Source organism: Blennius ocellaris, assembly GCF_963422515.1.
Source record: "Blennius ocellaris genome assembly, chromosome: 2".
NCBI lineage: Eukaryota > Metazoa > Chordata > Actinopteri > Blenniiformes > Blenniidae > Blennius > Blennius ocellaris.
In genome coordinates, this window is record NC_137651.1 from 19,005,648 (window position 1) to 19,033,232 (window position 27,585).

At 43.2% G+C, this 27,585-nt stretch overlaps 2 protein-coding genes across 3 annotated transcripts; one reads left to right on the plus strand and one right to left on the minus strand.

The window, feature by feature from the left end:
- Positions 1-1,256: 1,256 nt before the first annotated feature.
- On the minus strand, positions 1,257-12,055 carry coq8b (coenzyme Q8B). Of its 2 annotated transcripts, none has more exons than XM_080511437.1 (16): positions 11,944-12,055; positions 11,210-11,391; positions 10,621-10,765; positions 10,117-10,322; positions 9,596-9,662; positions 9,247-9,321; positions 8,721-8,840; positions 8,550-8,635; positions 8,328-8,468; positions 8,152-8,233; positions 7,230-7,323; positions 6,605-6,746; positions 4,968-5,075; positions 4,808-4,873; positions 4,487-4,573; positions 1,257-3,020 (listed from the first exon to the last, which is right to left on the minus strand). In XM_080511437.1, coding segments are annotated over exons 1-16 (1,899 nt in total). In that variant the 5' UTR covers positions 11,945-12,055; the 3' UTR covers positions 1,257-2,723. The 2 variants fall into 2 exon arrangements, with proteins under 2 accessions (XP_080367563.1, XP_080367562.1); XM_080511436.1 differs by having other exon boundaries at positions 10,621-10,768.
- A 3,287-nt stretch (positions 12,056-15,342) lies between these two features.
- fbxo46 (F-box protein 46) lies at positions 15,343-27,337 on the plus strand. Its single transcript, XM_080504576.1, has 3 exons — positions 15,343-15,648; positions 22,843-23,447; positions 23,623-27,337. The coding sequence occupies exons 2-3, from the start codon at positions 22,968-22,970 to the stop codon at positions 25,438-25,440; spliced, it is 2,298 nt and encodes a 765-aa protein (XP_080360702.1). The 5' UTR covers positions 15,343-15,648; positions 22,843-22,967; the 3' UTR covers positions 25,441-27,337.
- The last annotated feature ends 248 nt before the right edge of the window (positions 27,338-27,585 follow it).

Here is a 27,585-nt window from a genome sequence, read left to right on the forward strand (position 1 = left end):
TGGAGCCCAAAAGAATCCAAAGATTTCAAAATAATTCCAAATTGTGCTATATTAATGTAGAATTATTGCAGTAGATCATACACTTTAACCTATATAGATATTTAAATATACTCCTTGGTGACAGTCATGTGTGCATTTGTAATTCCACACATGGGTTTATAGCTTCCGTTTTCATTGGCTCCTGCATTTAATTAAACTTACAATGTTTCAATAACTGTTTTATTTATGCATTTTCTTTTTCAATCTACGTGATAAACAACTGGGCATTTCCAAGAATTAGAAGAAAGAAAATGAAAAAGAAAAAACAACTTGTGAAATAAAGCCTTTAAAGTCTACAAAGTCTTGATACATTACTTTTTTTTATTTAAGGAGTGAATTATACAACTTCTCCTGGACTTACAATCATGACCAAAGCCTTCAAAATGTGAGTGAAGTTAAAAGGGAATTAACCCAGTATTAGAAGTTATATGTAATGAAATATAATAAGTGAAAAGACCTGTATGACTATTGGAAGTCTGCTATGAAGCTCTCAAATAATTTCTTCTATTCATGTTTACTGAAACTGATCAAGAAAGAGAGAATAGTGATGTTCAAGGCTCTATATTTAATAGGATCGACATGGTTTGGAAGACCTCTCTTCATAAACTAGATAGTTACATAGATGGAATAAACTCAGCTGGATGCTGGTTGAAATCCTCCTGTTTAACGTGACTATAAAAATCAAACATCTAAGTCTGCAGCCAAATACGGTCCAGTGAAGTGAATCCAGCTGCTTCTTACATGCGGAGAATATCTCCAACTTTCCATTGCGTGGCAGTTGCAGGAGGAGAACGCGCATTTTCTTTTTCTCAACATGTGCTGTAGTTATTAACTGTGTCTGATTTTCCTTGAAAAGACAATGTGATTTTGATGTGACTCAGAGGTTGCACTGGATAGGATGCAGCAAAACTCAATGGAGGAACACTGGTAGTGACCAATAGTTATTGATGAAAACGCATCAGAAACTAAGTTTTTCACAAGTTCATGAATCTGCGGACCAGACGTAGAGTGCCAAACTAATTTTTAGTTCTTGGGCCAATTTATTGGATTGGACCAGTCAAGCAACAGAATAGAAAAGAACAGAACAGAAAAGAACAGAACTTTTGAGTAACAATTCCTTTATATTGTGCCATAAAAGAAATGAATTCAGAAGTTAGAACTTTATTGAATTTTTACAAAACATAATATGGAACAACTGAAATTCCTTCAGGCTTCGATGTGATGTTAATTTGAATATATATACATTTAAAAACACTAATGAGCAAGTGCTTCACAATATTAAAAATATCTTTCACAGGCAATATATTTCAGACGTTTTGTCAGATCTAAGAACTATTTGCCAATAATATGTGTAATTAAGAAAATTACATGCAAATGATCACATATGATACCACTACTGTTGTGGGGTTTAAAGTCTTCCTCAGCTGCATCGATTTACTGGCAGCTTCACCAAAAGAAAAGTCTTTGTATTTATGAGAAGTTTATAGCACAAGGTCTTTTCTCACTGGTGTAACGAGTCTGACGCCAGCAACATCTCTCAGTGCGACTAAAACTGGTATTATTCCTGATAAAGAGCTTAATGTCTGAGGCCCCGTTTTTACACCTCGTATCATCATCGTTTGGAGACGGCACTGCCTTAAATTAAAAATAGTCCCTACAAACAGTCTTCAATGCCACCATTAGCTCAAGCCATCCCGTTAGAACACGCTATTATTACACCTGCCGGTCAACAGCAGAACATTGTGGGGAAACGGTGATGTCAAAAACGGCCTCCAGTCAGCGACAGCTCCTCCCGAGGTCGAACCCTGAAATGGAAATATCAATACCAAGTGGAGGAAAGCCTTGGCTCATAGCCTGACACCTGCCAGTAAAACAGTTTGTGAGACACGTGTGCAACACATCTGCCTTTCCTCCATTTTAATTCATCAAAAAAAACTAAAAAAACAAGCACGGCACGCTGCTTTACAGGATACAACACATCTCTCAATAACGGAGAGTTTGATAAAGCGTTTGCAAGAAATGTCAGTATTTCACATTGGGGAGTTTAGTGCTTCTAAAGCAAAGCCACCGTCACTCAGAGGGGCTCCATTAGCCCGTCTTCCGTAATTCCTCCCATAATCTGCTCGTCTAATCTGCCAGCCATCACATTTAGGTGAAAGCTTTATTTGCCAACTCATCAGGCAGGAAAGTCCTTCAAACAGACAAGACTGCCTGGCAGCAGCCGCTATTTCACTGAAAGCTTTGTTTTCTGCCAAAAAGAGGTGGATCTTACTGCTGATGTTAGAATGAACTGTATGGAGTGTTCACAGCGAGGAAAAACTCTAAAAAATGGATTATAATTACAGCCTCTTAAGCTTTATTGTGAATTCATGGTGGATTTTTTTTGGTAGGAACTCAGTTTTTCATGATTTCTGTCCACTTAAGAGCTCCATCACGCCACGCCGAGCCTCTGAGTAACATGCTGAGGTAGAAAATCAGAGATCACACACCCACACACACACACACACACGGATGTCAGTGTGGAGCACTGCACAGAGACAAGCGGAGAAACTTCACGCTCCTCATTAGAGCATGTCGGCATTGTCTGTGACACATTGGCATGGTGTGGCGTCTTGAGGCAAGTCCTACACAAGAGCCAGTCCCAAATAAAAAAATTCCACATTTGTGGATGGAGCCAGAGTTTCTTAGGCGCTGGCCTGCGCTGCCGGCATTCTCTGGTTGTACGAGTTGTAGACCTCCAGGAACATGTCCCTGCACGAAATCTTCGCATTCAGCTTGGAGCAGATGAGGAAGGAGCCGGCCATCTTGCGGTGGAGGGAGTACGTCTCCTCGGGTGGAGGGGTGAGGCGGTGGCGCAGCATGACGGGGACGAGGCTCTGGATTCGCTGCGTGGTGCTCTGGGCACCGAAGTCGAAGGGCTCGGCGGACGCGAAGGCTTCGCCGAGGATCATGACCGCCTCCACGTGGGCATCCTTGAAGGCCTGGAGAAGTGTCAAGAGAACAGTTAATGACTGGACACAGGAAACACACTTACTCCGTGTTTGCAGACGTTTCAGGGCACTTGGTGTTCGTTTTGACCGTTTCACTTTGAAGTTTCACCCTGACCTGTCGCCCTCCAAGATTCCTTTTATTCCGCATGTGTAGTTAAAACCTGTTTATATCATCTTAGGAATATATCCAGAGTCTCAATTCAGATCAACTTAAGTCAAGCCCTGATTTCTGGTCTTCCCAAAAGAAAAAGAAAAAACATCTCACACCTTCAGCTCCTCCAGAACTTGTGTTTGACGAGGACCAGAAAGTGGGAGCCGGTTTTAAAGACATTGTATTAACTGACTTTTAGGATGGATTTTAAGGGTTTTTAAAACACTTAATAGTCTTGTGCCTTCTTATCTTGCAGGTTCAATTTTTATTTCATGAACCATCGTGAACCCTCAGGTCCTCCGGCACCAGCCTGTTTATTATTCCCACCATTAATACCAGAACCGATGGTGATGCTGCTTTCCAGTGCTACGCCCCGACAGAGAACCTGAGGGCTGCAGACAATCAGCATGTCTTTTAAAAGCAGGCTCAAGACCATCCTCTTCAATATGTCGTTTAATTAACAGTTTTAACCTGTTGTAGGATTTTAGAAGCATTTATTTTTTACTTATGTTCGACATGGCAGGAAGTTGGCAGATTGGTGGGTTTTCACTGTTTTTACTTTTTACTTCTAACCTGTGAAGCACTTTGTGCTGCATTCCACTGTATGAAAAGTGCTATATAAATAAAGTCCAATTTGAAATAGCTCAAATCACTGAAGTAGCCAATAAAATGATTAAATAAAATGATTAAAACAGCTTAAACAGAAGAAATGCAGGCGGAAAAAAAAAGTTTGTTAGTCATTTCCGATAACTAACACGTTTTGCAGCGTCAGACAAGTTTTTGTTTGATGTCAAATTGCAAAAAACAGCTGTTGTGATGATAAAGGTTACAGACTATGCACAATACTCTAACCTTCTAAATTTCATGAAAACTGGGCTGGTGGTTCATTGCCAATTGGAGGAAATGGTCGCTAGTTGAAGGTGAGCGAAATACCACCAATAGCAGAGTGCTGTTTGTTCAGCACTGACCCAGACAAAACTGCACTCAAGTACACGATCCCTCACATTCAAGTAAATCCAATTGGTTTCAAATAAAAAGAAAGTGAACATTTAGCCCCTCAAAACTGAAAGCTCTTAATCTGATATCATAAGACATCCATTCACCAATGTGACCTGGACTGAAGAGAGCCATCGCTCAGGTCTTTGCTACTTTATGGACTTGCTAATGTAGCAGGAGCGCGTGATACGCACAACAGAGTTAGCGGCGTCGTTCACAGGGAACACAAATAGATGGAGAAAACACAAGATCGAAGATCCATCATCAAAAATGAATGAGCGCAGCAGCGGCCGCGACTAAAATACCCCACCTTGGTCTCGAAGCCCGTCAGGAATTTCAGGTCCTTTGATTTGGAGAGAACGGTGTCTCGATCGCCCACGGACGCTGCATAAACAACCTGAAATCACAAGAAATTAAAAAACACCCATTACGAATGTCTCCTTCAGAGGTCTGAAGCAGTGAACGGTCAGCAAAAAGTGCAACTGTATGACATCAGTTGTCCTCAACTGTTGCAAAATTCAGTCGGACTCAAATGTTTAATTATTCACTGAAATCTTGTTGCATAAATCATGTTGTGAGGGCCACCGGTGGGCGTTTTTTTTCCTCTTTGTTAATTTTAGACTCATCCTACCTGTATGTAGTCATCTGTGAAGGATTCTGGGTAACTTCTGCATGCTCCGAAGTCCAAGAGGACAACCTAAAGAAACGAGGTCAAAACGGTTGAATCCATCCCTCGTTCTTCTACTGCGGCTCTATGCCAGTTGAGTGCAGGTCAATGAAACTGCTCTCACCTTGTCGGTCTCGGAGTTGTAGAAGAAGTTGGCCCAGTTTGGATCCGTCTGCATGAACCTGAACTCAAACAGCTCCCGGAGACACAGCTGGAGGATGTTGAAGCAGATCTGCAGGGGAGAGCACAAGCATCTTCAACCCAGGTACATTAAGAGAGCAACAATTACAAGTCATTAATCTGCCCACAATCCACAAAGAGTGATATTTGTGTCCAATGTACCATTGAAAAATATTTGTCTGGCTCTTTATTTTTTTTCATATTGTACATTTTCATAGATGTTTTTAAATAAAATGGTGTTTCTGAATTTGTAACAGAAATGAACCATTTGAAATGGTTGTTCAAATATTGAAAGTTTTTTTTTTTTTGCTGAACTGTTGTCACCGTTGTTAATTAATAAAGGTATAATAAATACTAATGTTTGTCTTTTTTTTTTTTTAGTTAGCCAGGCAATGCTGCGTTCACATACTTTCAAAAACAAGTTACTGATAGCAGTAACTAATAGTCGCATTGTGTGTGACAATGATCCGCTGCAGTAAAAGTCAACAAAGAGCTTTTTGTGGAGTGAAGAGATGGAAGTTCACGTTAAATATAAAGCAAAGCTAACAGGGTTTCATAGTCAGTTGGTATCCAGAAGTTTTTCAACAATCGCATTTCCGCATGGAAAGATTGGATTCTCACAATTATTAGATTAATCCCAGTTGATCATGTTAACCGGCTCATTATAAAGCTTCTGTACTGCTATAAATAGAAGTGTTATGTTTGTTATTAGGGTATTAAATCAGCATGCTAAGTGAAGGCAGTTGGAGATTTTATTGATCAAGCGAATGGTTTCTATAACTGGGATTACATGTAATTTAATACTTGCATTCAACCAGTCACTGTGTCTACACCACAACAGTTCTTCCTTTTGGGAAAGAGGAACGAGGAAAGGGAGAAAAATGTTGCTCTACAGGGCAGTTTTAGAGGTTAAATATGATTTAGGTTGATGTATTGGAAACACATAGAAATGGAAAACACCACAGAAGAACTTTAGATTCACAGGAAACATCTTATATGTCATGTTCAAGTTCAAAAAGCTTCTGTGTTGCTGTTCTGTTTTTTTTACAATGAGCATTTATAGCATCTTTGCAGGCGTACATTTCAAACTATTTTCAGTCAGTTATTTAAGGGTATTATACAGATAACTTGTTCCTGTTAAATTTTGTTCAGCTTGAAAACAGGGAGTGAATGTCTAACATGTTCATAAGAAATGATTTCCAATGTGTACGTTTAAGAGGATTACATCTCTGATTGGTTGCAACACTCTCAGACCTCTAATTAGACATGTTTCTGCCAGCTCTTGGTTTTAGTGCGGTTTCCACCAAAGCTGCTCTGGAACATTTTTTTTAATACATCGGCAGAAACCCTGCAACAACGGGAAAGTAGTTCCGCCTTAATGGTCTCCCGAAACGACAAAGCTGGAGTGGAAAGAAAGTCCAAATCAGCGTCCGAACCACCAAAGAGCTCACGGGACGAAACAGTCATGTCGACTGAACAGTCCCACTAATGTCACAAACACGTGACTTTGTAGCACTTCAAAGTCCTGACACAAGTGCCTGGAAGCTCCTTGAACGAATTCCCACAATAAACCAAGCATACCTTGTTCCTGGTCTCCTGATCCAGATCCACACAGCGGTCCAGAGGGACTCCCTGTATCAGGTCCATGGCCAGCACCTTGTGACCCGACAGCTCGTCAATCACCGCGGGAATGTGGAAAAACTCATCTCCCTCGAGCAGTGACCTGATGACACAGAAATAGTTGAAGAAGAGATCATTCGTCAAACTTATTCCTTCATAGAGACACTGAACCACATCTGTGAGTGAAGTAACTACTGGGATTTGTACAGAAAACAGAAACAAAAAGCATCATTATCCTCTTCAAAACTGGGATTCAGGTTCTTGTCCCTGCAGTGGTGTACTGAACATTTCCAAAATAAACCACTGAATAAAAAATACTTTGAAAAAACTAAAAATAGCACAAAGCTACGGAACAGAGCCTAAAATACACATAAAGTGAAGCAGATTCAGATTTCAGCCTGTGACCACAATAAGTGTTTAAAGTCTTGTATATCAGCACCCACTGAAGCTGCGACTTCATTAAAGAGACACTGTACTTTAAAATAAATGAGAAAAAGGCAGCACATAGGATGACCTCTTTTTGTACACCTAAATGGAGAGCACGAGTAAACAAAGGAGTTTCAGTGGATAAATCTTTTAAACCGACCTGAACTTCTTGGCACACTCTGCTTCCCTCTTATAGTCGCACTCCCATGCCAGCTCCCTCTGAAGAACCTCGAGGCTGCTGTCTGCAAACAGACCTGCCAAGAAAATAAAGGGTGCAGAACTCAGCGAGGAAGAAAAAGACCACTCTTACTGAACAGAGTTGATCGAGGGTCTGTAGAGTGACACGGCAATGAAACTCAATCACAAGGAGAGGTTGGTGGTCTCAAGTTTCACGTAAACGTTTCCTCTCAACCCGCTCCCTCTCATCGTATTAAAGCACAGTATCACCGTTTTTCAGAAGTGTTCTTTGAATACAGTTTTCTTATTATACTATTAGTACTTGTCAAAACATAAGAGTGAATTTGTTTTAGGAAGCTGTCATGAGTACCTAAAGTGCTACAAAATTAGCACCATGTGACCATGACGCTTTGTTTTCTGGATATGAAGGAAAAATATTCATAACCTGCGTCTCTATTATCCACACTGACACCGTTTCACTCACAAAGTAAACCTCTCCAGTTGGTCAGACAGCTCCAATTCACCTGCACTACAGCACCACCTGGTGGTCAAAGCTGGGATGTTGCAACTGAGCATACAATGAAACCATGTATGAGCTCGTTTGAATGCAACATCCACAATTAATGATTTCATCTGCATAATTACAACAGTGCTCACTAGTTATGTTCATTAAGCTACTACATGTTCATCTTTAGGCAACGTTGGCAGATTATTTTAGATGAGATTATCATCAGTAGTACGACACATGCAGTAATATATGTGCTAGTTAACCTGAAACATGAAACTAACACTATGCAAAAGCCATTTTTGTGCAGCTGGACATCGTCCTTCAAAGTGAAACATAAAAAAAAAAAAAAGGAAATAAATAAATAAATAAGGCAGACAAATATCTACGGCGTTGTTACCATCTGGCAGGACCACGCTCATTTTCAGCACCGACATCAGGTTGTTTATATCACTGTGGATGCTCTCTGCCACGCCGGGGTACTGGGGTGAATAAGGGAACACCACACGGTCAAAGACGACGAGACGGGTGGTTTGGGAGAAAGAAAAACAAATTAGCATGTGCATAATCTCCAACCTGGATCTTCATGGCGATTTCCCGGCCATCTTTTAACACGCCATGATGCACTTGGCCAATGGACGCTGCAGCAAAAGGTTTGTCCTCAAAGGACGAGAGCTTATCGCGCCAGCCTGGCCCCAGGTCCTCCTCCAGGACTTTCTACACATTAATAAAACGATTGCAATGAGAACAGGTAACCAGCCGAGTACGTTTGGAGGAAGAAGGAGAGTTCAAGCTCACGTTCATCTGCCACGAGGGCATGAAGTCTGCACTCTGCCGGACCCTCTCAAAGATCCTCTGAAGCTGGGGATTGATGAAAGTGTTGTCTGCAAAAAAAAAAAAAAAAGGAGGTGCATTGTGGGGAAACCTATCACCACACATTTGTAGCATTTGAGTGAAACGCTGTCATACCTTGAATGCTGAGCATTTGGCCTATCTTGAGTGCAGCTCCTCGAACTTTACACAATGTGTTGACTATTCTCTCAGCATTGGCCTCCGACAGGAAAGGAGAATCCAGCAGGGCGTTCATGTCTACGAAACACACAAACGGTATTAGCAGTGACACTAAATACATAAACTACAAGGACACAACTGCACGGCAGAAGCAACTGATCTCAGTAATTATCTCCCCTCTGAAGCTTTAAAATAAATAAGCTGTGGCCCTGAACGAGTTCGACTGTAAATGGCGGAGCATAAAAACTGGGGCAGTGGTATATCATTAAACACTGCTAATTTAACACATAATAAAACCTCTATTTAAATTCTTATTAACAGGTTTGATTTACAGCCCATCCAGTGCAGAACAGGTGTTAACGCGTCAAAACCTTCAGGGGGGGGGGCAGCTGTCCATCTGTCTGCCGGATCTGCCCATGACAGGACTAATGACTGTTTTATGGTGGGAGGGTGTGTGAGAGGAGACGGGGGAGAAGTGCCTTACCTCCTTTCTGTTTGCCTCCCAGCGATTGCTTAGCCACTTCTGCAATGGCCCCGATCCCCAGTCCCACGGCCAGTCCTGCAGCACAGAGACGGACACACAGCCATCTTCAAATTAGGTCCATCAAACATGGGGAGGAAAAACGTAAATCATTGGACGCACATGGATGTTGCTTTTGCAGCGTTTAACTATTAATTTAATTCAACCTGGTATGTTTTCCACATAAAGAGGGAAAGAAAACTCAGTGGTGTGGGTAAAAAAAAAAAAAAAGAATGCAATAACTGATGTGGTTGTAAACAATCGGGAGATTAATATAAAAATAAAAACAATAATTGAAAAACATTTGTCTCACCCCCAAAATTAACCAGCCTGCTGATTCTTGTGGCAGGAACTTTTCTTTCTTTGGCTCGATCGCTGAGCTGAAACAAATCCAGCGGGTGAAGACGTCACAATATTCTGTTAACAATTTATGAATGTTTGGTTTTGTTGAAATGATTGTCAAGTTTCTCCAAACTTTTACAGTTACTATTTGACCTTTTAGTGTCCTACTGCTATTACAAGACATGCTGAAGAGATTGTGGGAAGTATGAACACATCGTACCAGAGAAGGAACAACGGTTATCCTGCAACTGACCACAATATATACTATCTACATAAAAGATAACATGCCTGTGAATGTGGAAGTGCTAGTTTGGGAATGCCTTCCTTCCTAAAGAAGATATGAAAATTACTTCTACACAAGAGCTAACTTCCTGAATAAGACAGAGAAAAACAGACAATACAGGAAAATAAATAAATACATTTTGAATGTGTTGTTTACAATATTATAAATCTTTGCTATTTATGGTCTGCGGGTTCATTTCTTCACCTCACCTTCTGTTTGACAGGTTTGACAGGGCCCTGCTTTGCCTCCCTGGCCTTCTTGATGTCCTCTGGCGTGAGTTTGGCCGACACCGTGTTGTGGACAAACCTGTTCTGGAGATACCACCTGTTGAATCTGGGGGTGGTGTGGAGGAAGCGGGTGGGCTGGCCCGGCCAGCCCGGCCCCCCCGCAGCCGTCCCTGGGTCAGACTGTACCCCTAAGATCCAGACAGACACGGCCATGTTTGATTGAAGCTGAACATCAAGGTGGAATCTCGATTGAAGTCTAATCATATTGTCTGTAACTGTGCTTCATCTCATACAAGGCCATACGACCATACAATTTTCTGAATTCTCAAAAGAAATAACAATGACCAACATCCTATTCTCGATCATTTGATTATTAAGAACATGCATAAGTTACAAAAGTCAAACTTTAATAAGACGATGCATACCTTATACAATAAATAAGTCGTTTTTTTAAATGTATTTACCAAACCTAAGTTGTGTTCATACCTGTTGAAGGTCCAGGTTCTGTCTGTTGGCTATGCTCCACAGCTTCAGCAGGAAACTCGGACCCCATAGCCCATTTGGCCGCTTCATCAGACTCCATGTTCTCCCAGCCCTCTGCATCCGGAAACACGTCTTCCTTTATCGACTGCTGCTATCCAAACGTACAGTAAAGATAGATTGCGTTAATTACAATATAGCACTCTGTCTTCAAAGTTTTACAACGTTTGGTCAACAGAGACCCAAGTGAAAGAAATGAATGAAAACTGTCCATATTTTTGTTGAATTCCCACCTTCTGTGTTTACATTATGGGTGCTTACAGAAACATCTTGATGTTCAGGTTAATCTTGCGTGTATGCAAAACCTATTTACGTACAAAGCCATTTTGTTCTTCTGGTAAACAAAAGTGACCATGAGGCTATCCTCTATTTGTCCTGAGATTAGCAGGTAAGGCATTGAGAGCTTGAGAGAAAGTATAAAAACACATCTCACCTCACAAACGATAAGAGGCAGCCTCTGAATATATTAGTCAAACATCAGTAGTTTTCAGGAACTATCACAGATTCCTTGTGACTAAAGTTTAACCGGAATCACCTGGGGGCCACCTCCTGTGAAAGTTGCCACGAGTCCTTCCGCCACATCCTGAGCAGCTTTGACCCCAGCTCCGATGGATGAGTTACAGGCCATGAGACGGAGTTGCTCCCCCTGGGTGGACACCAGGGCAGATCCCACCTTACCAGCACCACGGATCACCTGCAGGACTTCTGACAGCATCACTTCAACAAAAGAGAGGCAGAGAGCTCCGTTACCAAGGGTGAAACAGCATCCACGAGGAGAAATACTCAATCCACTCATTAGAAAATAAATAAAAACTGTTTGGTGTAGTGTGTGTGTGTGTGTGTGTGTGTGTGTGTGTGTGTGTGTGTGTGTGTGTGTGTGTGTGTGTGTGTGTAATGAGACCATCCAGAAAGTGATTCTAAAGATTTATTGAGGTATGTGCACCCAGCTGAGGAGTCAGCAGACACAGTTTACGGTTTAACCTTGAAAATGTGTCCAGCCACCCACCCATGTTTCAGCACATGATCACGTGTTACTCACACATGCAGCGTTGTAAAGACATGTTGCATCACGTCGTGATAGAACATATCAATTAAATGTGCTGCAAAAAGTAACACGACTGAGTGCGGGCTGGCTAATTTAACAGTTAGCTCCTGAAACACAGGTGGGGTTAGCCACATTGTTTAATACGTCGGTAGACGAAGACACGCGCGTAAATTACACACATAAATAAGAGAATTACTTTGCTGTTAGTAAATGAAACAACTCACTTTTTCTGAAGTGGTGTTACTCAGATGTTTCCTCGGAGACTGTCCTCTTTTACCAGCGCGGCACAGCTGCCTCCTCTGTTTTGCAACTACTGGACACCCGGAAGTTCGCGTTTGAGTGACGTCACTGACATCCAATCACAGTGAAGACAAGGCGGGTCCCAAACGAAGGTGGAACTCCTCAACCAATAGCAGTGGGGACTGTACGATGACTGACGTGGAATTGAGAAACATTCATCCAATCATGTGCATGTTAAGGCGGTCCTACACGGATTCACTGTACAATGAGGGGAAAGAGAGTGGTAAGCACGTGCAGCGCAGTTATCAAACTGGACTTGTGAATTGTATTTACTGTACAGAGATTTACGCAAATCAATGGCTTCTACTGATTTTATTGTAAATGTTTTGTTGGTCGGTAATGTGTTACTTTCAGGCAGACATCGCTCAAGTACTCAAATCAAAATCAGAATCAAAAACATTTATTGCCAGGTATATTTAGCATATATTACATACTTGTATAACATTTACACATGCTCACAATATACACATACAACGTCTGTTGTATGTGCCCGTCACCTTCATGTGACTGAAGATGGAAGATTGAATCTGCATATCCATATATCAGCATTAAGAGGGCAAATTTCCATTAACATATAGAAATGTAAGGACAAGGCAAAGAAAATGTATTTCTGTAGAAACATTCAGACACGAGGCAATTCACAGTGCTTTACAAAGAAATACAGGAAATGTAATAAAACGAAATGATTGGACATTTTTATCTTAAGTGATTAACTTCATGAAATACATCAAAACAAGTATGAAAAACATACAAAGAAGAATATATAAAAGTAGAACTTTAAAAAAGTAAAGGTAGTGAAATAAGCACATTTTTTTTGTTTAGTGGAAAGCCTGAGCAAAGTGTTGTATGTCCTGATTGAAAAGAAGAGAGTGTGTCAGCACTCAGTCCTTGGGTGTTCAGGAGGTTTGTTCCATAGATGGGGAACGTAGGAACTAAAAACTGCTTCACTTTGTTTCTTCTGACTCTGCTGGAAACACTTAATAACTCTAATGATGATCTGAGGTGTCTGGATGTTTCATATTTTAATAGTAAGATGTGAGAAGGAGATGGGAAGTCCAAAACCAGAAGAATAATCATTCACTGAAATAAAAAGTAATTCACTAGTTTTTCCCTCAAATAAGTTTTTTTTACAGAAGAATATACATAATTTCAAGCTTTATCATAATAGAACTATGTGACTGATACAAAAACCCATCATTTCTCTAACAACTTATATAATTGTTTAATTGTAAAACCATCATTATGATTAATATTTGTTGTAAAATATCAAAACACAGCTGGAAAGCACTGCTCTGCATTTCATAGTAAATATTTTATTGCGTGAAATATTCTCCTTGCAACCAAACACATTGTCAAGTTGATAGACTTTACTTTCCACCACTACTTCCAAAACCATACCTTCATATACTGCATAAGCCCTTTGATTGGTAATGCAGCAGAGTTTTGTGCATGATGGAGAAGGAGGCAAATGTCTTTTTATTGCTATGTGTTAATATGTAATTATGCAATGTACCATCTGTAATGACGGTCCACTGGAAATAGGTTACCATGACAACTGGTTTATTGGGGTGTTATACTGCACATCATGAAACTGGAGAAAAATGTGTTTTATTGTTGTTTGTGACTTAATCAGTTTGCCTCGAAACACCAATAATGACTGACTAATTAAAACTGCATGTGTGTATGGCTACACTTCCAGTTCTGCTCTCATTAGGAATTTTTTTTTTTTTCTTGTACTTTTTTTTTGTTGCTAAAATGCTGATTTCCACTCTGATGGATTAAAGAGTAATAAAACATGATTGATGCAATCACCAAAAGTCTACCATTTTATGCAAAAGGATTCACTTTTCATCAAATGCTGCTGGCGGCTCTATCATGTGATGAATTACAGAACATTATCATCAACAAACTGTCAATTACAAATGATCCTTTATGGTTAAAGTACAATATATGCACTTCATAATGGAGGAAATGTTGACCTCAGATCATATATAGTATATCATATATAGAAATATAACTACACATACACAATATGTTAATTTTTTTAAGTGAATTGTTTGGTAGTGGATTTCAGTATTTTGTCATCAAATCAGTCATTACTTTCAATTCATGCCAAATCTCTGACACCAGACCGACAATTTAGCTGTATATTAAAGATTTGCATGATCAGCTGAATACAACAGAGGGCACTGCAATATTTTATGCAAAAATCAACAGATAGTGACAGTCTCTGGAGAAATACTCCTTGCAGAGCAGGCAGAATTATGCGTCTTGCCCTCTGCTGGAGTTCCGCAGTGTTACTTAGAGCTTTTTCTGCAGCCAGTCTGAGATTCAAACCTATAAAACATGCTGAGTACCGTGTCACACATGTTGTGTTTTCCTAAAGATATAATGTTATACGTAAGATAATGTCATGTCTTTTGCATTGTATAAGATACATATTTTGCTTTAAAAAAAATAACACACACACAACTGAATAAAGAAGATTGAAGATTCTTTTGTATTCAGTTTTCCAAAAATCACCTAAATCCTTTGGAAAATGGGCAATAAGAAATGTTTAATTTGACACGGCATTGGTAGATATCACTGATAAGCAGGCATATTTTGTGCTTTCTTCTAAATTAACAATGGTAAACTGATGCAAATACTATAAAATATGAAAAGTAGTTGTTCTATTGATCAAGGTAGGCGTTTTTCTTCTTTTAATCTGATGATAGCACGTACACCAGTGTTTGACTTTGCTTTAGTAAAGAATCTCCCACTTCCAGGTAATGCATCTGGTTGAGTTTTTCTAATTCCACTAGTCAATCCGAGATGTATTTAGACTGGAGTCCATTCAGAGCTTTATAAACCATAAGTAATACCAATGCAGAGATTTAGGAAACATGACAGAAACGTTATAATGATTTATAAGTGTGAAACGTTGTTGATGACGTTCTAAATATGGAGCTTGTGAATGGTATGGTTCAAGGCGTGAGAGATCATGATGTATGAATGTTTGCACCTGTCTTTGACACGGTGACCTTTTAGTGTTGGATGTTCTGTGCGTGTGTGCGTGTGCGTGCGTGTGCGTGTGCGTGTGTGTGTGTGTGTGGGTGTGTGTGTGTGTGTGTGTGTGCGCGCGCGCGGGGGGGGGGGGGGGGTGGTAGAGGGCGGGGGCAGCACGGACTCCATATATGGGCACACCACCGACTCTGCGCCGCCATTGGCTGTGGGCCTTATGCAGCTGCTTGTCAACAAGATGGCCTTCCTCCTCCTCCTCTCGCCGTTCTGACACTGATTATTTTGGTATCCCCGAGAACATACCGTAAAAGCCCGCGTCACGTCTAAATAGATAGCGAGAGGGCGACCGCTGGGAGTCCCAACAAGGCGCACAGTGAGGCAGAGCGCGTCCGGAGAGCTGACACGGAGCCTCGGCAGCCGCCGCCAGCGAGACGGAGGCAGATAATAGGAACACGTTAGCCGGAGCAGCGGCTAGCTGCAGCTACGTGGAACACGGGGCAGTTTAACCCGTGTCACCTGCACCCGAGCACACGGACCTGTTTGGTTCGGGTGGAATAAAAGCGAGGGGGGGGAGGGAGGGGGGGGCGCTTGTCATCGACCTGTCATTGGAGGTTACCACCACCGGGGTAAGTCGGCTCATGAAATAAAGCGTATTTTTCAGGTCGCAGCCTGTCATGTTGTTATGCAGGTAAGTTGTTGCTACACTGTTAGCAGGCGAGTTAGCCTGTCTGTTGTCTGTAATTACACAGTCATAAACTAAACGATCCAAGTTGTTTGGCTTGTTTGTGGCCGAAGGCGTAACCTTATTTGTGGTTTACTATCAATGGATCGTAGATGCTTTATTTATGTCACACTTGCTCAGTATTTGTACGTCGCACTGTGTGCTAACAGTTGGTGAACGAGCTCCTGCTTGGTCAGAGATGTTTAAATCCCACTGTTGTGAGCATGAATCGCACACTTGGTGTGTCGCTGTTTGTAGAGTTCGTGGTGGGATAACACTTGTTGGATGTCACGGGAATGTTTGGGATCATTTCGGCTCGTTGAGATGGGTTCGAGGTTCTCCACAACAACACGGAAAAGTAAAGGTTAAGTGACCCGCAGGCCTGAAACGCTTTAATTTGAACTATATAATAATTACTGGAGCCTAGCCATGTTATTGGTTTGATCTTAAATAAGTTAAAAAAAAAAAAAAAAACGATCCTGAAGTAGTTTTATTCGTCCTCCTTAATAAACCCTCACCTGCTGATTGCTGTTAAAATAGAGGTGTATGGTTTGTGTGGAGGTATTCCACTTTATTGTAGTGCTGTAAGAAACCTGGCCCTCCTCGCTCTATATTACATTACGCTTTATTGATACAGTGGCCTTTTATGATTGTTATCAGAGTCCAACACGAGATGATGTTACACACACACACACACACACACACACACACACACACACACACACACACACACACACACAGACCAAGCCCTGCAGGCCAGCCAGGCGAGGTGTCCTGACAGAGAGGCTGCTCTCATGTAATGTCCCGGGAAGACTGCTGGAGTAATGCACTCTCGCTCTATTATTCTGTTGACAGTTTGCAGCAGAGCCGGCCTGCTGGCTGTGTGTCTGTTGTCTCCACAGACGCACGTGCAGAGAAGAAGATATTTTGGGCATTCGGTCATTCTTTTGTTGTTTTGGCCGTCTGGCTATAATGTTGTGTAGAAACGGTCCAGGAGAGCTGGAGGGTCACTCGGGAGAGCCCCACGGTGGAGTTATTGGGCTGACCTTTTGTCTTTTGTTTGTCCAAGGATAACATTACAAAGATGAACCGACAAAAACTTTGAGGTAATAGGCTTTGAAATCAATGCGCCATTTGCGAACCAACCTTGTTGAACCTTAACTGACCATTTAATTAGAGTGTAGTACACTTTGTTCAGGACTAAATGCACATAACATGAAGAAGGGATCATCCTGGTGAATGTACATGTGAACAGGCTTTTGATTTGTATTGGGAAATGTCGCCGTCTGGCAGAAATTCATGTTTCATGGGATTCAGCAAACCTGCAGACGTCTCCCTATTTTAACAATAGTATAGTGACTTTCAGCTTTATCAGCTCCTTCGTGTTCTCTCTGTGATGTGGGCCACAACGGGGTGACTAAGGCGCACATCACATTTTGATTGCAGGAGTAATCGTCACACATTACGTTCTGACCTAACGGTGAGCAAACCATCTGTGTATCAAGACATATTTTATGGTGTTTGACAAACCTTCAGCCACCCATCTTGCGTTTGTATCAGCTCCATGCCAGTTGGAAGGTTGGGCACACACTGGATGAGTTCTAGGTCTATCACAGGGTTGCCACACGCACAGAAAATCAACACGCATTGTAGATTCACACCTACAGCCAAGTCACCTGTTTTGAGTGACTACTTCACCTGACTAACATGTTTTTTTTAGTTGTTGGAGGAACCTGGAGTACCTGGAGAAAACGCACCCAAACTTATGGACAACATGACGTCATACGGTGACCTCAGTCTGGATTCAAACCAAGGTCTTTCTTTTGTCAAGGCAACAGTGATAACCACTTCGCTTTAATGGATTATGAGCAAGTCATACATTCTCAACAGAGATCAGGATTGACAGGATTTACCTGCTTCCAGAGTTGTGTCTGGATTTACCTCGCAGAATAGTTTATTTTCAAGTGGCAATATGTATTCTGTGTCTGCCAGAAGACTTATGGTCCCTCCCGCTGCAATGCTGCACTGCTCTGTAGTGCTGCTGTGGTGTCACTGGCTGCCACTGTGCTTGGACAGGATTTGAAGGATTAGCGTGCTGGCGAAAGCTTAAAACCAAATGCTGGTCTTTATTTGCAGAAACTTTCAAATGCAGAGGAAAACGACAACAACTCAAAACGAGCGCGTGGCGCAACGAACAGTCCTGAAACTTGATGGAACCAGATGTCGGATTACTGCACGAGGGAGCTTTTCTCCTACCAGATTGTAGTTTTTCTGACTGTTCTTCTGGCTTGTGTGTAATATTTGTAATAGCTGCCCAGTGACACTTTCTCGGTCTCTCTCTATCTTTCTATCTCATTATCTAGACTTGTGGAATACACTCCCAAGAGTGGGGTGTATAAGACAATACTGGTATGTATTAAGTGTAGCTTCTGCATTAAAACTATCCAAGATGAATGTGAAAGATGCAATGATGGAGAAGGGAGGGAGAAGAGAAGTCCTATTGGCCCAATAATTGTAGATGGTGGTTCAAAACTACAATTAGGAATACGGTCTACACCGAGTTACTTTTTCTTGTCAAGCTGTACTTTTAAGATGTTTCATAGCCTCCACATAGATGCCTGGTTGTTGGCTATCATGCCACGTAAGTCAATCACACAGCCTAAGAGTTGTCATTGATTCATTTTCTCACCATTGTTGTTGTCAGATAGGATTTCATGAAACTCAATTGAACAACAGTCTCGGCGAAGCAGCCAAAACTGGCCATTTGTGTTTAGCTTTTGGGCATTTCTGCTCTGCAGTGGGCTTGTTCAGTCATGTGACACCAGAGACGCCAGGCTTCCCGACATCAGCTGAGTGTACCGTTTGATCTTTATTGAAACGCACTATATTGTGAGTACCTCCAGAGTGAAGGGAAGGAACAGAGGAGACCTGGCTGTGAAAGTCTCACTCTTTGCCAAGTTTTGCCTGCATTGCACAACTTTTTTTGTTTGTTTTTTTGGCCAGTATCTGTACAAGAAGGAGGGAGAACAAGAAGAGATGTTTATTTTTTTAAGTTCCATACAGATGGAAGACCATCATGATGGTCAACCACATTGGTGGAGGTGTTTTGCTCACATGTGTTCACGTCGCAGTTGCAGACAGTCCAGAACTCCGAGGAAGTGCTGCAGTGAGCAGGCGGTTTCTCTTCTGGCCTCTCCTTTCGTATTACCCTACCTTGTGTGAGAGACGGATCGTATGATGTGGTGGGATGAAGGATGGAAAAGGAGTGGATGCAAAGGAGCGAGAGGATAAAGGCAGTTAAAAAAACAAAAAACAAAACAGACAAGGGGTCACAGAAAGAGCAGTTAAAAACAAACACTTGTTCATTTTTTTTTCTTCTTCTCATAACGTTGTAATCTGTTAGCTCTTAGTGGAGTTGTTTCTGCGTGATTATAGAGGAAGCATTTGAATTGGTTCATCACACTGTGTGGGCGGTGTTTGCTTTTTGCACCTCTGAGCCATTCCATTAGTCCAAATGTTTGAAGCACCACCCGTCCAGTGTGTTAGGTGGAAGACAACAAGTTGACCTTTTTTTGAAAGAGTCCTGTGGCTAAGGTGCACAGCAGGGCTACTGTGCTGTGTGAACATGGGGAGAATGTGTCTTAAACAAACATTTCCAGCATTTACTAAATAGAGTCTTTGATCGGCTGTATTATGTAACCAGGGTGTTTTGAAGAGCCGCATTAATCATGTGAAGCACTGTTAGATTCTCAAGTGCTGCGGTATCGGCATGCATTGCACACTTAAACACACCCTGTGTCCACTCATATCAGCATTTTTCCACAGCAAGCTGGATAACACTGTGTGTGTGTGTGTGTGTAGCCTAAAAACACGAGTGGTCACTTAACAAGAGAGATGCTTCTCATATTTTTAATACTGTGCCTGACAAATAGGAGTCCTTTCAATCCCTTAAACACAAACCTTAAAAATACATATCCGGGTTTAAATACTGCTTTGAGCACTTGGCAGGTTAGTTGTTGACCTCCTGCGACAGTGTATTCAGGTCCAACATATCCCATTAACTTCTTGAAGCCTTTACCTTAAAGTTGAAGCAGATCTTCTGAGGTCATTCTCCTAAACTGGGCGAGATCACAGTGTCTCCTGTTAAATGATAACAAATGAGTGCGGTCAGCACCGCTGGCTGTTGTTCTGTGCACTTGGATTTTCTTTTGCTGCAGTGTCGGCAGGTATTACTGCACTTTTCCATCATTTCACATTTTGCACAGTGGTAACTTGTTGACGCTGGCAATGTTACTACCAATAAAACAGAAAATGATTTTGATAAGTTGACTCGTCTGAAAGAAGATTCAAGACGTCAATCAAAATCTTTGACTGCTACATCAGATTTGAAATTGTGACGAAGTATGAGGTACTTTGCTCTCTGCCATACTCTGAGCATTAAGCATCTGAATTCTTTACCGTCAATTAACTTCAGTGGCAGCAGATCTCGTGAGGTCATTTGGGGATGAGCTGCGTTGTCTTCCCAGACTGAGCAGAATGTCAGAATAAACAAAAACAAATCGGTCCAAGGATGGCTGTCCCTGCCAACGGCAGCCATTGCCAATCGGTACAAGTTCATTTTTAAATTGAGTGTGACTGTGCATTGCTGCAGTCGAGTAATTATGTGACATTTTGTTTTGGCACAGCCTGCTTGCTCTCTTGTTTTCATGAAAGTAGATGAGAGTACTGCTTAACTGTTACCACTTTTGCAAGGCGAAATTTTTTCAAGGAAGGGCAAAGACAGATAAGCTGCTCTTCATAGATAAATAAATCAATAACTAACTAATATTTCTGGATCCGACGATCCAGGAAGCATCCACAGTTAAAACACCTGGGGGGTGTCGGTAACCATCAGTGGCACTGAAGAAAGTTTAACATGAGTCTGTGGTAGTCTTGGACACAGTGTTGTGCATCTTCAGTTCAGTGACAATGAAAATGAATTGATTACACTTTCTACACACATTTTGATTGGTTACACAACACTACTTCTGAGAAATTCGGTCCAGAGTTGGATTTGATAGTGGAGAAGCTGTAACAAGTAGTTTTCTCTGTTTGAATGTGTAACTGGACCCAAACGATATGACGAGATGCACCACACCCAAACACAGAGGCTCCTCGGCTGTTGTCATCATTTACGGGATATTGGAAAAGTCTTGAGGGTTTTCATCATATGGGTGGAGTTTCTTTTCGAATCATTTTCCATCGCTTAGAAATGCATCTACATGGATTCAAATCAAACTGGTTGTCATACAAAGGTTTAGACGGCTCTGGCGTATTTTAAAATGTCTGAAGGCCTTTTAACTGGATGTTGTATTTGTCACGTGTAGCTTTAAGGGAACCTTCAAACATTTCTCATCACTGCAAAATGTTATTTTTAACCCCCACCAAGGAGGTTATAAAGTCACCCATGTGTACTTGTCTGTTGTGTGGTTGTTCATGAAAAATGGTACACAGGTGCATTTTGATCAAAGGAAGAACTCATTACATTTTCACACCAGAAATTGTTCCTTATGCATGTTAAACACACTTGCGACCGGGATGCCCACTTACTTCTTAAAATACTGCTCACGAGAATGAAATGACTATTTTCTTAAATTAATTTAATACCAAGACTGTTGTGTTCAAATATGACATGTCACATATGGTTTAATAGGTACATGGCTTAATATACTCGGCATGAACAGGGTACAACAACAAAGTGAAATTGGAATAGATTCCATGTCAATTCCACAAAGATCCTATTTTTGATTGTATGCCCAAAACTTTGAACCTTTTATACACGCAGTGAAACGGTACAGTTAAGCTGAGAGAATACACTACAAATAAATACTGTCCAGGTTACAGATTTTTGAAATCACATGCCGCTATTTTTGTGTCATTTGAATTATTCTCAGGTAATCATTTTCCCAATGGCATTATTTCAATGTTTGTCATGCAAACATGTTTTCCTGTAGTTGTATACTAGCTCCATATAAAAAGACATTTAAATGAGAGGGTAAGTGAATGTCATTACAGCTTAATAAAACAAAAAAAAAGTCTTCCCTTTTTTCTATATAGCATTTAAACCTTTGTGTGGAACATCAGATGAGAGTGGTTGTGATGAGTTTTGAACAATGGCATTCTATCCTGAGTGCTCCATGATTTGCTTGTATGAGAAATTGTTACGGATAAGGAAAGCATTTCAGTTTGATCCAGCGAAGCGGTTCACACATGCACTGTCTGACAGAGAGCCCTGGATGAGTATGTTAACACTACATGAAGAAGCGTAGTTGCAGGTCCAAGCTGTTCTCAGATTCAGAGCAAACATTCATATCCACTGCCGCCAAAACGTGTTGCTCCATCACCACTTGTTCTTCTCCTTAAGCGTGCCGGCACGTTCCTGGCAGCCGCTGCAGCTGGCATAGCAGCAGCGGCAGCAAAGCATTCTGGGTGGACGAAAGGCTTTCCCTCCGAGCCTGTAGTGTGGGCTCTTTGGCAGGGAGAAAGTGGTGAGGACAGGGAGGAAGGCTACAGCAGTTTCACTATTTTACCCCCCCCCCCCCCCCCATCCCCCCTGCTGTTTTCTAAAAATAGGTCCAGCATATGCCTGCATTCTCCTCCTGAGAGAGAGAGAGATCCATTTGGTGCTTTTGTGTTCCATCTCAAAAGGCCGCAGACCCCAAACCTGAAATGGAATCCCTCTAATATGATTTGGAGCCTCCGAAGTGGGAGACATGATCTTGGTACGCTGTAGTAAATGTAACTGCTAATTGAATCTGTCCAAAGCAGGAGGCAGGTCAGGAGTGATTAGACGAGATGGTATTATGATGGTAGTGCTGTTCCCTTTCTGCAATCTAGTGGTTGAGCTGCTGACATACAGAGCCACTGCTCTGTCTGAATACCTCCAGGCAACTAGTCGATGCTGCCTCAACTGACCATTGATCAACTGTAAATCCTGCCACTGATGAGCAGTGTTACTTTTCAGATATTGAACAATGTTATAACCATGCAATGTTTTTGCCTTTCTTTCCATCTCCCCTCTACTCCACTCTTTCCTCTTATCTCTGTCCCGTTACTGCAGGTTGTCTCTCCAGTGCTGGTGGGATTGGTGATAGTTCCTATCAGGTTGGCACCAGGATAGGGAGCCAACGATGAGAGCCCTTGGTGTTTGCTGGCCAGCGTAGAAGCCGATATGCCGCGGTCCTGATGGATCGAGACACCTTCTCCCACATTCGGCTGTGGTGCCCACGCCCTTTTGGCACCTACTCCCAGAACAAAGCTCGGACCCCAGCGTCGGGGGGCAGCAGCGGAGGCAGTGGCAGGGCAGGGTCCCCAGCTATCTGCAAAGCTGAGCCCTCTCCTGGTGCCAGAAGGGCGGCGGATGCAAGTGAAGATGTAGGGATGATAGTGGGGGTGCAGGAGGAGAATGGAGAAGTGGACGATGTGGGCTTGGAAAACACTCCGCCCGAACCCGAGCTCGACTCCACGTCTTTGACACTGAGCCAGGCACCACAACCCCCATCAGCTCCTCCTTCGCCACCATCCTCGGGGGCCCAGATGGAAGATGGCCGCGTGCTGCTGGACACCTGGTATGTCATAAAGCCAGGAAACACCAAGGAGAAGATTGCCTTCTTTGTGGCTCACCAGTTCAGTGGAGCAGGCCAACCCCGACCCAGCGCCATGAAGGTAAGAAAAATAAATCTGAAAGTCATCAGGCGTTTCTGTTTAATTTATCCATCTGTTTATTCTCTATACAACTTTGTCAAACTTAAGTCAGCAGGGGTTGAAGCTGATCTCTGCTGACTGTGAGGACTATGAGCGAAAGCAATTACTTTAATCAATCCCTATTTCTTTTCGTCAGGTTAAGGGTAATTGGGCGACTGACTGCAGTAAAGCCAAAAGACGAAGACGATGCTCGTCCTACGACCCTCCAACACGCTCCCAAGCCTCCGAGTCGCACCTAAGCCAAGAATCCTCCCTCGCACCTCCCAGTCCCGATGAGCCACACCTTGGAGGGGTGAACGAAACGGACCTGCTCTCTGTGGCAGAGATGGTTGCCTTGGTTGAGCAAAGGACTGCCATGGCCCTGCAAGGGATTGTGGCGGTGCACGGAAACCAACACCACCTGCCCCCTCCAACCACTCATAGTCAGGGCCTTACCCCCCACCAGCACACTCTACTGCGCGACACAGTATCAGACCCTTCCTCTGTGGTGTATGTGTCAGAACGTTCGAATAGCCAGCCCTGCAATGAGACTGGGGAGTCGTCCTCTCCTATCCAGACGGACCAGGAGCTGGAGGAGCAGCAGGAGTCATGCAGGGTAGCCCAAGCCATTGCACACTTTGAGTCCCAGAATCTTGAGAACCAGCTCCACCTGGGCTCAAGCTCTGGAACAGACTCTTGTAGTCGAGAACGAGAACGTAGAAGAGGAGGCGAGTCTGACACTGTAACGCCACCTCCACCCCCCAGTCACAGTCACGGTGAGGTTAGAATAGCTTTCAGAGTGTCAAACCTGGACCCGCGGTCTCAGCTGGAGCCAGCAGGCAGGTCCCGCTGTATGTTTATGAGCTGTGGTGGCGGGGGCAATCAGGCAGCAGCCAGAGCTAAAGAGAAAATCACCTGTGACCTCTACCAGCTTGTCAGTCCTTCATCAAGGGACCCCAGCACTTTGCTGCTTGCTGCCACAACTGCTGCCCCCAAACCAGATGGAGACCATCATACAGACCGATCCGCGTGCGGCAGCCCGGACCCATCCCAGGAGCTCTCCTTGGGGGAGAAGAAACCTGTGGTTGTGGGAAGGGAGCGAGTGACTGGTTTTCACGTGGAGGTGGTGGTAACAGGTGCTGTGGACCAATGTGTGTTTTATGGTAAGGACAGTACAGAGAATGTTCAGGAGGAGACGGTGTGTTTTGCAATGCCTTCTGCTGCAGGAGTCGGTGGGAGTGTAGGAAGTTCGACTGACCCTTCATCAGATGATCCCCCTCCCGGACAGCTGTTTTTCCTTCAACCCTCCCGGGGCCCGGAGGAGGACGTTCAAGTATCAGGCACTGGCGGTGCGTCAGGAATGTGCTCTTTGGACTGTGCCAACAACAACAGTCCTGGTGCAGGCGGGCCGGTGGGCTCGGGGGAGCGGGCAACTCAGCCCGACTCTCCAGGTGTCGGGGAAGACTGCTCAGACCCTTCACTGTGTCGACTCTACCGCCACGTGTCCCACGACTTCCTGGAGATCCGCTTTCAGATCCAGCGGCTCCTGGAGCCGCGACAGTACATGCTACTGCTCCCAGACCACATCATGGTCAACATATTCGGCTACCTGCCCACACGCTCCCTGGCAGCTCTCAAGTGCACCTGTCACTACTTCAAGGTCTTGATAGAGACGTACGGAGTTCGAGCGGTGGACTCGCGCTGGAATCAAGACCCTCTGTACAGGGATGACCCCTGCAAGCAGTGCAAGCGACAGTATGAGCGCGGGGACGTTTCTTTGTGCCGTTGGCACCCCAAACCTTACCACCATGACCTGCCTTATGGACGTTCCTACTGGATGTGTTGCCGGCGTACAGACAAGGACACACCGGGCTGCCGAGTCGGGCTCCACGATAACAACTGGGTCCAGCAGCCCGCCGACGGCTCTCAGCCAATCCGCACCAAGAGGGAGGACAGGAGGGAGGAGGCTAGGTAGAGCGGAAAGAGTCGCATACCAACTGTCATCTCATCCTGTGTTCCTCTTTCGTTCTTCCCTCTTGCACTGGCGTGGATCAGAGAGCAGTGTGAGGAGGAATCGGCACTCCAGGACTGTTTTATTGTTTTTCTTTGCTCCAGCACTCCTCTTTCCTCCTCCCCCTCTGTGGAGGGAGGTTAAGAGGTAAAGAAGGAAGAGAGGTGTGTCACTCTCCTTGCCTTTTTCTTTTTCAAGCCCTCCAGAATCTCCTCTTTCCCCTTACTGTGTTCCAAAGTGGCTACTTTAAAAAAGTTTGCGTACCAGGGTTGGGGTCCCCTCCTATTGCTGTCGTTCAGCCTCCCCCTTCTGCCTCTTCATCATCCGGGTCTGTCTAACTCTGCACATGGTTGTTAGGTAATTCATGTGAAAACTTTGCAGTGTATTTGATTGAGATTAGCATTCATTACAAGACGCATAGAAATGTAATGCCCTAGAGCCTGCTTACTATTCCCGATACTTGTTCTGCGTTCTGTGTCGTACCACAAACCTCCATGTTAGCTGTACAATGGTGCTTCAAGGAATGAGCTGTACCGAGTCCAACAGATGTTAAAAAAAAAAAAAAAAACCCAACAAAAAAATAACTACAGTGGGTGAATGTTCAGCATTACTATAGAAATGTGATTGTATAAAGCAAACTTGATTTTCCGTTGTACAAGATTGCCATTTGTACCTGTCCTGCACCTCGCGTTTCTATTTTTCTGAATGTGCTGTGATGTTGTACTCTGTCGATCAGTCCCCTGATGATGCTGCTGAAATCATTGCCTGTGGCACCGATGTTGATACTGAAATAGCCATACTGTCGGTTCATCACAGGCAGTCTGCATACTAGCCAGTCTCTCTGAGATTTGGGACCCTTGTCATTGTTTCAGAGCGGACCCTAACCTTGCTGACCAGCCATAACGAGGAGCCACTGATTACTTTCTGGTTTACAGAGAATTATGGGATGGACTTGATTTAAGATCAGGGGGATTGAATGGGATTAAAAAGAGAAACTTGATGTCACTTTGGAAAGGCCTGATGTCACTTTGTATGGTTTGATTGACTTGCTTGTTTGCCATTTTGTTGTTTTCATTAGTTTTGGCTGTTTTTATTGAGGTGTGTGTCCGAGAATGTTTGCTGTTGTATTTGCTTTTATTCTTGAGGAGTGCGTTCGCTCTGTATCAGTCTGTCACTACTCAACCTACAAAGATGTATTTCTAAGATACACTGATCTTTGTTTACCCCCCCCCCCCCCCCTCCTCTCCTCTCCCCCTCCCTTGCTCATTCCTTCCCTCCACCCTCTCCGTCCTCCTAATCGGCAGAGGGCAGCATTTGTTTCTTTTTCTTTTGCCAAAGCTGTCATTCATGCTTCGAAGCGGGTGCAAACCAACAACCACAAGACTTTCTACACCAGCTTCTAGCCTTAAAAGCCCCCCTACCTCTTTACCCACCCAGCAGGAGACTGAGGCGTCAGATACCTCACAGATGATCAAGAGTATTTGGGAGATGCACAGGACCCGGGAAGCGGTGGCATGTCACATGCCCAACGGCTCAACCGGATCCACCCAAATCTCTTTAGCGTGGGAGTGTAAGATGAACAGTGCCTGGTGACGGCTCTGACTCTTCATTCTTTAAAAAACAAAAAACAAAAAAAGAAACCTCTTTCTCTCTCCTTCCTTCCTTCCTTCCCTTGCCCCCTTGCTTCCCCCCCTGCAATCTGTCAGACTGAACATTGAAGAGCTGTTGTGATGAATGATGCTGAATCTCTGCATGGAGATGGGAGATGGGCGAGTAGTCGTGGGAGACCTCAGTAGGTTCCAGATGTGTACAATGCTAATGGGAAATATCTGCTTAAATAAAAACAGAAGTGATGATTAAAACTGGAAATCTTAATCACCACCTGGTATGTGTCTTTTCTGGTCAGTAAATACGGCTTGTGTAGGAGATTTAATCAAATTGAGGCGTCTTTATCGGTTTGCCTTTAACAATGAACTTTATCATCACTGGGCCTTCAGCTTACAGTATATAATGACAAAGTAGATGATTACCCTTTATTGCCTTATAACATTTGAAAGACAAAAATGTGTAGAAAGTGGATGAAGAGAAGAAGTCAACGTACCACACCAG

Bases quoted from the DNA above. Each gene is read 5' to 3' on its own strand.
- fbxo46 (XM_080504576.1), top strand. From the start codon at position 22,968: ATGGATCGAGACACCTTCTCCCACATTCGGCTGTGGTGCCCACGCCCT. The intron at 23,448-23,622 runs GTAAGAAAAATA...TCTTTTCGTCAG, and splicing joins CCCGACCCAGCGCCATGAAG to GTTAAGGGTAATTGGGCGAC.
- coq8b (XM_080511436.1), bottom strand. The intron at 10,769-11,209 runs GTGATTCCGGTT...ACGTTTGGATAG, and splicing joins TCACAGGAGGTGGCCCCCAG to CAGCAGTCGATAAAGGAAGA. The intron at 10,323-10,620 runs GTATGAACACAA...TCTGGATCTTAG, and splicing joins AGAACCTGGACCTTCAACAG to GGGTACAGTCTGACCCAGGG.